Source organism: Rhipicephalus microplus, chromosome 6 (genome assembly GCF_043290135.1).
Source record: "Rhipicephalus microplus isolate Deutch F79 chromosome 6, USDA_Rmic, whole genome shotgun sequence".
Taxonomy (NCBI): Eukaryota; Metazoa; Arthropoda; class Arachnida; order Ixodida; family Ixodidae; genus Rhipicephalus; species Rhipicephalus microplus.
In genome coordinates, this window is record NC_134705.1 from 144587395 (window position 1) to 144600939 (window position 13545).

The 13545-nt window shown below is 45.4% G+C and overlaps 1 protein-coding gene and 1 pseudogene across 1 annotated transcript; both read right to left on the minus strand.

Moving 5' to 3' along the window:
• Positions 1 to 637: 637 nt before the first annotated feature.
• Positions 638 to 1317, minus strand: LOC142765587 (uncharacterized; annotated as a pseudogene).
• Positions 1318 to 7942: 6625 nt separating this feature from the next.
• LOC142765584 (zinc finger MYM-type protein 1-like) lies at positions 7943 to 13048 on the minus strand. The gene has a single exon (XM_075866794.1). It carries the CDS (start codon positions 10699 to 10701, stop codon positions 8029 to 8031), a length of 2673 nt encoding a protein of 890 aa, XP_075722909.1. The 5' UTR covers positions 10702 to 13048; the 3' UTR covers positions 7943 to 8028.
• Positions 13049 to 13545: the final 497 nt, after the last annotated feature.

The following is a 13545-nucleotide window of genomic DNA, read 5'->3' on the forward strand; positions in this document are numbered from 1 at the left end:
AAGATCGGAAAAAAAGTTCATCTTGAGCACTCACAGCACTGCCAGCTTGCAGAGATAACATGGCAGTTTTATCTGGGCTTCCCGTAGCTGCGGCCACTGTTGACAATACGTTTTATAAACTGCCCTGGGAATCACACAGACTGGCGATCCTGTGTTGATGTGCATGGTTAAACTGACGCCACCCCAATTTATTTCACATTTTCTGATAGGCGGAACCAAGGCTGGAGCGGTAGTCAACAACCAAATCTGCGATGCACTGCTGTCGCTATCTTCAGTATTGTCCTTCGCATGCGTAGTTACTCCTAGCGCTCTGTTGGTAGTGGTTTCGGGAAAACACATTTGTGGCTAAGTGACCCTGCCGTCTACACTTTAAACATCACAGTTTCTTTAGCCTGCACGCAGACGCTTTGTGCCCATAATGGCCACAACATTTGCGCACTGCTTGCGACGGTAATGGTTTATTATTTTTTTTTTTGAGCCTATTTCGCTTCGCTGCAATAGTTGTAGCACATTTGCCTGCTCTTTATCGGCTGAAATGCCTTGAGAATCTAACTCTGCAATTTCCACGGCAAGAGCGAGGGCCTCAGCGTCAGCCAAAGAGAAGTCTTTCTTCGCCAGAAGGTGTTTCTGTAAGCTCTTGGACCTTATGACACACACTATCTGGTCCCGTATCATGTTGTCCAACATTGATGAAAATTGGCAGTTATTCGCTATTTGTCGTATGGCCACAATGAATGCGTGCCTGTGGTCTGGTGCGTTGACCTTGTGTGACCGGTGCACTGGTCCTTGACGAGGTGCCGGAAAGCTGTCCTGAAGAATTCTTTCGGGGCTGCCGTTGTTTGTTGACCGCGTCCAGGTTGCTGGCTGGCGCTGCCGAAGGTTCGTCGCTGGTTTCTCGCAGCTGTTGCTGCTGTCGTTGGACGGTTTCCTTCAAGCGAGCTTTTGCCAAAGCGCTGGCGAGTGTAAGATTTGCATCCATTTGCAGAGACTCCGAGAGCTTGGCATCACTGAGGCCGACTACAAACCGGTCACGGATCATGCGTTCCTTTTCCTTGTAGTCGCACCGGTCCGCCAGTGTGTGCAACGCGGTGATGAATTGGTCGACTGACTCGCCTGGTTGTTGTATACGTCAGTGAAAACATGCGCTCTCGTAAACGAGGTTCCGTGCGGCCACAAAGTGATCGTCGAGCTTTTTTCTGACGACTTCATACTGCTTCTGCTGTTGTTCAGATAGTGTGAAGGTCGAAAAGATCTCTCTCGCTTGCCTGCCCATTGTGTAGAGTAGAGTCCGGACTTGCGCTTCTTCACTTCGCTCATTTAAGCCAGAGGCAAAGCGGTAGTCGTCGAATAGTTGGATCCAGGAAGGCCATTCGGACGTTCGGTCGAAGTCAAACGCTGGCGGAGCTGGAACCGCGAACATGCCGTGAACTGGCTTGACTTCTTTGTCTTCTGACATGGCGCCGCTTGACGAAGACTGGTGCAACGCCCCTCGAATGTCAGAAGAATCCCACTTCTGACACCATGTCGTGTTGCGCCCTAGCGAAAGGCCATGCGCCTCCGGGCCGGCCGCAGGAGCTGAGAAAGGGACTGAGCCGCTTCCGATGCGCGCGAGATAACCTCCATCTTTATTCCATGCAACCAGCATACATATATAGCAGACACTCATGTGACCAATGACGTCACGTACAAACGACACTTTACAATTGTGGGCGACAGCGCCAGATAACGCGGACACTTGACGCGCCTGGGCGCTATCACCACAAGGCTCTCTCTTTTGCTGACAGTGATGATGGAACTTGAATCGCTCGGTAATTTCATTCCACTCTGGGTTATAATAGCTGCTTGAGGTAGACACAACATCGTTGTAGGTCAAAGAACTTGGTGCTATGGGCGCCTCTTTCCCACATAAGACTTCAACTGTCGAAGTTCCGAGTGTCGCAACAATCAAGGCTCTTTTCTTTGCATCTTTAGTGATACTGTTAGCTTCAAAGTATGCTTCACTTTTTACAAGATACGGTTGCCACTTATCTTTTGTATCATCAAAGTCTTGGTAGCATGTGGGCCATGACTGACGTGGGTTCTGAGTTCTCTGATCCGTCCGGATCCTTTTCTGGTTTCAATCCCATACTCATCGCCTTTGTAGCCAAGTGGGGTGAAGCGCCCATGCAACCGGAAGTGAATCAGACAGCGTCTCCAGACATAGTTTGTAATTTTATTCCCGTCTCGGAAATATATAGAAATGTGGGACGAGGAACAAAAGAAAGAGCACATGACGCATGGGCGGCTGCCGCATCTCCCTCAAATGACGTAACAGTGATAGCACTTTCATTCTTCAAATTCTTCACATTTTTTTAGCACTCGCGCCTTCTCCAACTTGGGTGTAGAGTCGACTGATGCGCACTGCGTAATGCAAAGAAGTGCCATGTTACTCTGTGCCACTGTTTAACATGTCTGACGATTAATGAGGCACCACCGAGTTTGACTAATGTACACCAGTCCACACATCAGGGGCTTTTTTATCACTGATTTCTTGGGGAAGCAAACCCTAAAGCATTCCACCAAAAAGCAGTGAAATATATGAGAACAGCAAACATATGTAGGCAGACACACTTATTGTTACAGAGCACAAATTATGATGTGCACTTGAGATACAAACAAAACAACTTGTGATAACAAAAATACCAGCCTTTAAAGTTGCATGGCATGCGGAAGTTATCCCTAAGCACTATAGAGGTTGGTTAAGTCTACAATTTAAAAATATTTCATGCTTGATCTGTTGCGACCTACTTGCCCCCTGCAGGTACAATGAGAAAGTGGAGAAAGACTGAATGTTTCCAAGAGCCTTCCTCTTTTCTGACCAGATTGCAACAAATCAAAGGCAAACCGCTCCAACTTTGATTATTGCCTCCAATAGTAGCATGCACTTGAACGCAGAGGATAAAGCAAATGTCTTTTTAATGCCAGCAGTGTCTATATCGCATAAGTATAATCATAAGCACAATGAAAACTACTGACATGCAGCCCACATTCATACGCAGTTTTTATGGGGTACATATGCTTACATGTAGTTTGATATGACAGTTACTTATGAATTTATTGGCCTTTCAAACAGCATTAAATTGTGAGTTAGAATTTGAAGCTATGGTTAAATAATATTAGTATGGTTTCTTAAATACAAACCTCAATAACTATATAGGCTGCCACTGGATAACCTGAAACAGAAGGAAGCAACAAATTTCAGGCAGAAGAGCCCATGTTAATTTCAGGCAGAAGAGCCCATTGTATGAAGAATTTCCTTCACCACAGAACAGTAAGCATCAAAGTCATTAGAGAATAGAGCCAAAAGCGACATCTTACGTGGGGTGTGCACTCCCCGGCACTCTTCTCTTTGGCTTTGGGAGCAGTACTTGAAAACATACCTCAAAACATACTCAATCCAAGGTATGCATATGTGTTGACTGTGGAACACTGTAGCTTTACTAGGATTCACCGTCAAAAGTGTAAGAAAAAAAAGCAAAAGACAATAATTGATGTTCACATAGACACAATGAAAATGAGACTTGTTTAACTCTTTATGGAGAAATCAGAGTACTTAATTCTAAGGAATAAGAGAAGAAATGGAGGGCCCTGCAAAGAATACATCAAGCTTCAGTACATCGGACTGCAACGCCTAGGAGTGAAAGAATTAGAAGATCCTTTACTGCTGCTTCCAAGACGATAACAAAGTCTTGTAGTAGTTGCATTCATTGCGCATTTGCTGAAAAATATTGAAGACCTGGGAGTAATTTTTCGTTACTTAGCTTAAGTGCTATTTTGCAGTGTACAATGGAACCTCGAATATACGAATTTCAGAGGACCACACAAAATTGTCGTATAATGAGAGCTTCTTATAATTGAAAAACTAATATAGGCAATGACGGTCATTGCTGCCCCACAACAGTGAGTAGATAATGCTCGATAAAGTCTGCAACGCAACCCTGCGCTACTCTAAGGAAGGTAGATTGAATTACTTGAAAAAACTTATAATCACGCATTTTACTGGAGGCTTGAACGAATCTATATTCTCATCTTTTCAAAAACAAGTTTTTTTTTCTGTGAATTTGGCTCAGCCACGACGTATTGGCTTCCTTTCGAGAGTTGCGACATTTGGCAGCAAGTCGCCAATCTCGTCGCATGTGCAAGCAAACCGCCGAATGTTGTCGATGTACCACAGCGCATCCGCGCTTGTTTCTGCAGTATCGTAAATCTCTCCCTCATTGGATGCTATGGCAGAGTCAAGACACACAGTTTCAGTTATGATATCCAGCGACTCTGCACTGCAGACAGCAACATCGCCTTCGGCACCAGCATAGTCCGCGAAAGATCCAGGCAGCTCCAGGCTCCTGAACTCTGGTTCGTCATCAACAGGCACTGCAACTTCACTGGTAGAACAGGCACCACTTCTTCTGAGACAGCAGTGCCTTAAGGAATCAGCAATGGTTTCTGGTGTGACTGCGTCCCATGCATTAACAATGTAGTTCATTGAATCAAGCACAGAGAGCTTCTTGTCTATCTGATTGCGTTCTGTGCCCGGTAGCCGACGCTACGCCAGAACCTTCTGGTATTTTTGCTTTGTGCACTTGACGCCGACGTCAAGTGGCTGCCGCTGGCTAGTGCAATATGGGGGCAGAAATGTCATTTTCACATTCCTCAAATGCGACGCATCTGTTGGATGGCACAGTGCATCGTCAAGCAGAAGAAGAATCTTCCCGTTTTTAGCCCTCATTCTCAAGTCCAGCTGCTGTAGATATGCAGCAAACTTGGCAGTCGTCATCCAGATTTTTAGGTTAAACGTGTACTGATACAGCAGTCTTTTCAAGGTTTTGAAGCGTCGCGACTTCTTTAACTTACCAATCACAAACGCAGGAAGCATTTTTAAGCAGTCTTCATTAGCACAAAGCAATACAGTTTGCTTCGCTTACACTTGTGACAGTTCTTTCCTTTGAATGTCGATGTCTGCTCTGGCTGCATATTGTAAAATAACCCAGTTTCGTTTGTGTTGAAAATGTCGCAGGGCTTGTACTGCCGTATCAGTTCCGGCAGCAATGCAGTTCTTTGTTCAACAGGGCAGAAGCTCGCTAACGAGCTCTCTTCATAGCAGCAGCTGCACACAACTCCATTGCGTTTTTTAAAGCAATCCAACCAGCCATTAAAGGCTTGTAGTTGTCAGTGCCGCTGGTTAGTGCAATAATCTCTGCCTTTTCCTTCAATATGGCACGATCCATGGCATTAGCTGAGTGGCGTGCCTAGCGCAACCACTTGACGAGGTCCTTCTTCAAGGCAGCATATTGTCTCGTGCGTCCTGCGAGAAAGACGAAGGCGACAGTGCATACGCGCATCTGCACGCTTTTATGCATGGATCGTGTGGAAAAAGCGCTCAGGAGCAAACAGTTCGGGCCGGTGGTGCGCTGGCAGAGGGGGTGGCTGAACTGCGTCAGGTACAAGCACAGGGGCGTGGAAAGTGTCCGGGAGTAGTTCCATCAGCTGGGCCGTGGTTAGGTGCAGGGCAATAGTGATGGAGAGGACTGAAGCTTGCGGAACCCGGGGTCGCAACATCACCCCAAACGCCCGCCAGGCGCGCCGGTTGTAGCGCTGCTGATCGAAGGAGCGGCAGAGGCTGGACCAGCTCTCGACGCAGTGGTGGTGGGCGTGGCGCCTACACACCGCATCGATGTGGTTGTAGACCATCTGATTCTCTGCCTTCCCGGGGCGCTCAGCCCGGCATTGAATCGAACGACGAGCAGCCCTGAGGTTCAGCTGTTTGATATCCTGAACCACCGTGTTGGCAGGAACGCGGCACTTTACTGTCGCCTCGCGCGCGCACTCAGCAATGGCACTAAAGCACACAGTTCGCGAAATCGTGAAAAGTTCACCACCGAGTAGGCGCGCGTCTGATCAGGCCAGGCGAAGAGGGGCTCGAGGCAGATGGGGTAGAGATCTGACCCCTCCGTGTCTGGGCTTGGGGACCACTGGTAGCGGCAGTCTTCCGTGACGAAGGAGAGGTCGATCGCACTAGCAGCGGATCCGCCCCTCGGGAAGGTGTGCCTGCCATCGTTAAAGAGAAAGAGACCGGCGGCGAGGGACGCATCCAACACTTTCCAGCCGGATTGTTCATCACCGCACTTCCCCACGCCGTGTGGTGGCAGTTGAAATCACCGCACACAACTGCCGAGGCACCAAGGTGGTCCACCAATCGGACGATGAACTCAGGGTCCCATAGTCGAGGAAAGCGCACGTAAACACGGGCTATCGCGGTGTCTGTCGCACCAACACGCACTCGCACAGCAATGCACTCGACGCCAGGACACAGGAGATCGACGATATCAACCGGTGACTGGGGTAGTCGCGCACGCATATGAATAGACGCGCGGGAGGATCCTGGCGAATGCAACAGTTGCGTGCAGTGGGGGCTGGTACAGTCGGCACGTTCGCACTCCGTTGCACTGTGGTAAGCCACGTAGCCAGGGATATTGAGCTCCCCAGCACGAATGTTGGTTTCCTGAAGAGCCAGGACATCGAGTTCGCGCTGGAGAAGTGATTCCAGCACATAATGCCCAACGTCGTAACAGGCATTGAAAGGCATTGAAACTAACCAAGGGATTAGCATACACAACTGCCAGGTGACATGTGTCTAGCAATGAGCAAGACAATGATTCATAGGCAATGATGTGCATGAATATAATACCTAGGAAAAGACATGGTGGGAAAATGATACATATGCTATTTATACCTAGGAAAACGTGTAGGAAAATGATATCTAAAAGCTTGCAAAGGAGAATTCAGTTTTACAGAGGGGAGATCATTGCAACTGGGACCAACTGGAAACAGTTGGGACCAGTTCAAGTGTTTATTGTCACATTCCTAGTGGGAACCCATTGGAAGCTGGTCCCCACTGGGAATCGGACCCTAAACCACTTGATTTGGTTGCTATAAACCACCTGAACTAGTTTTTAGTTGAAGCCAGCAACTTTTACTGAGACCTCAACACAGCCACTGACCTCAGTTGAGACCCAGAAGGCAACTGACTATTACTGAGATTTCAAAAAGGGCTTGTTTAAAGATGAGAATGACCCTTAATATTAACTGGCAAAATGTTTAGTTTGCAAACGTTTCATGGCAGCCAAATTCCAGAGTGATTTGTGACAGTTGTGGATTTTTGTGAGCAGCCACGGAACATCTCGAAGTGATTCTGTCACATCAATTTGGTTCTTCCCCCCCCCCCCCCCAGTGTTATAGGGTAGCTGGAAAAAAGAATTTATTAGAGGCGTATGGTAAAAAGTATTAGATGTTCCAGGTTCACCATTAACAGAACAACCTGACAACATTTCAAGATCTCTGACCAGTGGCGTAACTAGATAGGACGGCGCCCAGGGCAAATATATTTCCGCGCCCCTCATTATGCCCGTGATAATGTTTGTTATTATTATTATTATTATTATTATTATTATTATTATTATTATTATTATTATTGCTGTTGTACTACAGTGTACTATAGCCGCCTTGTACGTCCATGCATCACACAACACACCAGAAGTCCACAATGGTAGCAAAAAAAGTTTAACAAAAAATGGACCTTGGTGGTCACTTCTTGTCATCTCGCTTTACTTAAAATATGCGAAATTCATGAAATCCATATAAGCACAGAAAATAGAATCACGAACTAGGCATATGTAAATAGTCCATACCATTTCTCGCTACATTACCGTGAAATGTATCATTCAAAATTAATTATTGCGTACGCCAAATCTGCATATGATGCCTGCATTTTTTCATCAGTGCTAATGATGCGTTAAAAAACTCGTTCCGGCAAACCCTGTTGTCTCCCTGTTATCGCATATTGTTGCCTTTTATGACGTCAGTGCTGTAACGCTGATCGTGAATAATTGTTGTCAAGAAAAACCCGTTTTTTTATTTAAAACACTTTATTTACATCATTTGGATATTAAGACAAATATAAAATGCACTATACACTGGAACACTCCGTAAAAACTAGAGCTGCACTTTCCTTGCTTTCGATGAAGCAAACTGTTCTATAATGACGTCAAAGTTCGTTTTTTCAGTTTCTTCTCTTTCCACACTCAGTAGCGCAAGGTCAGTAAGTCTGTCTTGGCCCATTGTGGCACGCAAATAGGAGAGTATTAGCTTCAGCTTGCTGAAGGACCTCTCACAGCCAGCGATGGAAACTCCAATGGTTAACATCATCTGAAGGGCGACGCGAAGGTTGGGGAATACGCCATCATCACCATACTCCACAATAAATTTAAGAAGTTCCTCCGGTCTTGATACTGTCTGGTCAATACGCCGTGAAAGCAGCAGCCTACAATCTAAAATCTCTTCATAGAGGTCTTGCGCGTTAACGTCGGAACTGTAGAAATTGCCAAATGTGTTGCAATTTGTTTTTAGTTCGTTTTTGTCTTCGCTGTAGCACAGCTTGTTGATGTCGAGCAGAAAGCCAAACTTGAGGTCGGTGTCCTGCAGGCGAGTAAACCTCTGGTCGATTTCCGAATGAAGACGATCGAGTGTGCATTTCATAACCCTTTCTGTTTCCTGTTTAGCCGTCAACGCCTCTCCTTTCGACTTTTCACCAGGCATCTGTTTTTTTCGTCGTGCACGCCTTTCAACGTCGACATCATACGTCTCACAGAGACGAAGCCCTTCACCAAGTGACTCACTTACCAGAGTTTCCCTTTCTTCATGAAAGTGATCTCTGAGAGCTTTCATGTCTAAGGCAGCATCGTGAAAGTTCATTTTAGGATCTTGCAGTCTTTTTTGAACACGGTCTATGCGAACAAGTACCTTGTTCCAAAAGCCCAGCAAAATCAAAAAATCATAACTTAATATCCGCTTCTGCAGTAGTGCAGCATCACTTTTCGTCTCGCTCGTTTCTTGGTCATTATTTGACATTTCCTGAACAACTTCAAGTATCTTCTCAAGGTATCTACCGACCGGCTTCACTGCTTCGACCCTTGCACTCCATCTGGTCTCAGACTCTGATTTCACAACAACAGGCACTGCATTTTTTAATTTCTCCCAACGGTACGTTGAGCGAGAAAAAAACACGTAAAGTGCTTCGATGGTCCCAAAAAAAGTCATCATCATGGCTTCTTCCTTAGCAGCATGTACACCAACCAAGTTCAGTGAGTGGTTGTCGCAGTTTACAAAGATTGCCAGTTTGTTTTTTTCCGCGATTCTTTGACTGACACCACTTTTTTGTCCAGCCATCACGGCAGCGTTGTCGTAGCATTGTGACCGACAGTCCTGTAAGTTCATTCTGTCCTCTTCCAGCTTGCCAAGTATCACGTCAACGAAGCTCTCGGCGTCTTTGTTCTTTACATGGATAAAGCCGAGGAAGGACTCCTGAACATAAACAGATTTTTTATCAAAGTCAACTTCCACATATCGCACAACTTCTGACATTTGCTCACGGTGTGCCTGGTCGGGAGTGGTGTCAAACATAATGCCATAATATTTGGCTTTACGGATTTTTCGCAGCAAGGACTCGCGAACTGTGACAGCCATCATGTGAATGAATTCATTCTGTACAGAAGGCGATAGGTACGAAGTGGACCCTGGATGACTTTCAACGTATGTGAGGTGTTGCTTCATAACGGGGTCAAAAACGGCAATTAACTTCAAAAGACCAAGAAAATTTCCGACATTGTTCTCGCGGCTGGTTTGAAAACTCTCTCGATGCCCTCGTAATGCCAAGTTCTGTGTAGCAAGAAATTTTATGCAGTGGAGGACTCTCGTCAAAATTTCACGCCACTTGTGCTTTTCTTTCTCCATCTGTGACTGAAGGTCAGCGTCAATTATTCCCGTAGTATGCATCAAATTTCTTTCCATTTCTTTCCACTGTGAGAAACACATTCGGTGATTCTTTGCATTCTCGTGAAGGGTGATCTTCTCGGGTGCCTTCCATTTGGTGAATCCCCCCTCTTGTTCCAAAGATGATAGGTGATCTGAGCGGGAAAAAAGGAGGCAACAAATGCAAAATGCTGCCTTTTTGGCAGGAGAGTAGGCCAGCCACGAACGGGTGACTTCTTCACCACGACCATCACCTAATTTCTTCTTAAACCAACTCTTAGTCATTGATCGGTTGTTTGTTGGCAAGAAAGGTCCTTCCCGATTTTGGAAATACATGGCCCCGAGTTTAACAATTTCCGTTCGTACAGCGTCAGACACAACGGCTTTTCCAGTACCAGTGTCAAATTTTAAGAGACCTAGGTCATGCTTCTGAACGAGTTCTGAGATGATAGGTTGAGGGTGCTTCGTGGAATCCAGTTTGCTTAGCTTCAGAGCAACAGGCTCAACCAGCCGAAGTCCAATGTCGGTTCCGTTGTCCTCCTCCTCTACTGCAATATCCCCGGGATTGTCTGCGCATAGCATACTGTGTTTAGAAGTTTCGTGAACGACTCCTTCGTCAAGTTGTACGGACATTAATGAAGTGGCAGGAGATGGAGCTACTTCCAAAGGACATGATGAAGTACTTGCCCCAGGTTTTTCAAAAAATGGCGCGAAAAACTTTTTTGACTTCTCAGCTTCCTGCGCCTGTAGCCTTCTCCTCTTGCGTCCTTCAGCTCCGCTCTCTTTTCTTTTTGTTTTTGTCACCCGGTCCATGGCTTTGCTTGGCTGAAAAAAATAAAAAATCCTTGAGCCGTTCATTCACTATACATTCAGATGCCTTTTTAGCCATCAAGCAATGCAGCTATGCGGCCAGTCGCCTGAACACTTGCTGTCACCGAAGACACAATGTATGTGTATTGTCATGTAGCCAGGAACGATTCAGAGTTTTTCGGAAAGCTAGTTCTATTAGAGCGAACTTGTGCTCGGCAAAAGTGCAAAAAAATGATAAGGAACACAGGTGGTGAAGAAACAGCCCACCGGTCGACGACGGCGGAAAACGAATGTCCCTGCGCTTTTAGTGGAAGCGTTCTTATACCTTGCCGTATCCTCTCCACCAACATCGTTCACACAGATAACGCTGGTCTCACAAACGAGAAGGCATAGTTCGCGGCAATATACGTACATTCTCAGATTAAGGTTGGTGACGGCAAATGATCCACTGCGGTGGCATCATCGGCCTTGGTTATAAGAATTGTTGCTGATATTAAGGTGGATTTACAATTTCACAGCTCCGTTTTCTATCCATAAATGTATGTTAACTCGCGGTTAACCCAACTGCTCAAAACGTTGTTCAAGTAGAAAAACCTCAACTATCATGAAGCATGATTTTAAAAAGGAGAAATGGTAGTACGCAAAGCTAACCTCGCACATATTATTCCCAGTGGACAGTGCACTATAGTACGCACCACTATTTCTTCGTCAAGTAGTTTAAGTAAGTTGTCACAATTCAATTCATAACTCGACAAGTACTCGCGTAATTATCAAAATAACAATTAGACATAAGTAAGCAAGTTCGAACGACATCCAACTGCGCCATTTTCAACAACGCATTGATTGCGCTCTCATTTTTGCGGCCAATAAAAAAAGCCTGCGAAATCAGAAAATAACATATGACTGCGCGCCCCCCTGAGGAAGAAAAAAAAGAGCAGCAAGCAACCGCTTTGCCTCTTGTCCGCTGAAAACAGCAGCGTTCCGCATTTTGACAAGGGTGTTCAGGGCGCGCCAACATGCGTTGCAAGTTTGCAGGAATTCCTTTCGCTCAACTGTATGTCACTATAATTATTCATATCTAGCGGTCAACCGTTCCACTGATAACGCGACCGGAGCACTGTTCTGATTACGGCCTGACTCTGTAAGTTCAAAGCGGCGTGTTTCTTTGACCGGGGATTGGCACAAAGGGCCATGCACATTTTTTTTTTTTCTTTCTGCATCTATTTCTTGACGCTGGCTACCTCCCATTGAGCCTGTTTGAGGGTACTGCTTCCTGATGTACGCAGCAGTCTGGTTACGCGTCACTTTTCATATTTGGTGGGCTTTCTTTATCAACAGGAAAAAAAAAATGTGGATGCAATACGTTGTTGAAAATAGCGCAGTTAGATGTAATTTCAACATTCAATTACTTTATTTATTTATTCGTTTGTTTGACAGTAGATGATTGTCGTGGCGCAGGATACTAAAGGCGACGTTATAAGTCACCTTACTAGGCCTCTAGCACCACACAGTACATTCGTCACACAACGCAACTGCATTGGAATAAGAAATGCAAGAACATAACATTACGAAGAACTAGGCGATGGCTTCTACAAAAAAAAATTAAAAAATTAATTTGAAAATGTGTTTATAGCATACGAATCATTGCAAGCACATTTACAATAAAAAAGAGCAATAGTAGTGGAGACACCGGCGTTCCATAGGGGAACATACATACAAACTATCGTACATGAATAGCCTCATCAATGGCTACATATATAACACTTTATGCATACATATATGAGAAACTAAATGTGTAAGTATATTCTAAGCTTCAAGCTGTACAGTAATTGAACTAAACATGCCCTCCAATGAATATAATCAGGTGAGTACTTGCGGAATTATAAATACTTTGATTACTCATTAATTTATTCTCATGCATGAATGAATTATAAGTGGTTGCTCCAAATTACTAGGAACAATGTACACTAGGTTTGCTTCGCGTAACGGAGTTACTCATTTTTTTAATCGGGTTTTATGATAGTTGGGACAACCTGTATATTTTCCCGAGAATAACACCTTTATACTCTCAGCAGTTTGTGTCAACGTAGTGGTAATAATCCATGTGCAAAAGAATAACATAGGTAAAAAATACTCACACCTAGGCAGAAGTTCTATTGCGAAGACGTCCCTCGTCGTGGTGACAAACTCTGGAGAAGTGAGCTGGGATTTCAACTCGGGGTTTGCAGGAATGGAGTCATGTAGCGACTGGTTGTGGCCTGCCTCTAGGATATCTTGTTCGGTCCGGAGACTCAATATTCAATGCCTGTGGAGCTTCTGGGGTAGCTAAACAATTTAACTCGCGAATGTACGTCTCATTGACCACTCTCGTTCGGTTGACTGACCCTCGTTTCTCGCTTCTCTGGATCGACCCATAACCCCTAACATTTGTAGTTTTATAACACCAAGACCACGCCTCCAAGGGCATGTACCAATAGGAATCCCTCCTTCCTGGGCTGTTGCACGGAAGCGAAAAGAGGACTATGGCGGCACCCTGTGAGAGGGCCTACTAAGTAACACACACAGGGCAACTGATTGGCTGCATCAACGATAACCAAATGTTTGTTCACAATCACGTGATCCACTCTGACTTATGAACTCTCCGGTATTCATCAAAACAAAAGCAGACACAATTGACCATTTGCGGAAATCAGCAAGCTGGCTTTCCTGCAAAGTTGTTTTCCAACCAAAAGGTCTCGTTCGCAAACTGCTTTTCTCACTCATTGTGCTTTTGCCTTCCCCCACTCCCTTCTTTACGAACGACAGGTGCCTCGCCCTCCATGCGATGTGAGGGTTCGTTAGAGGTGGGACAACCACACAGTAATTGTTGGGGGAAAAAGTCGTTTTGTCGCA

What these genes read in the sequence shown, in the direction of transcription:
- LOC142765584 (XM_075866794.1), bottom strand. Translation starts at nt 10,701, where the DNA reads ATGAACGGCTCAAGGATTTTTTATTTTTTTCAGCCAAGCAAAGCCATG.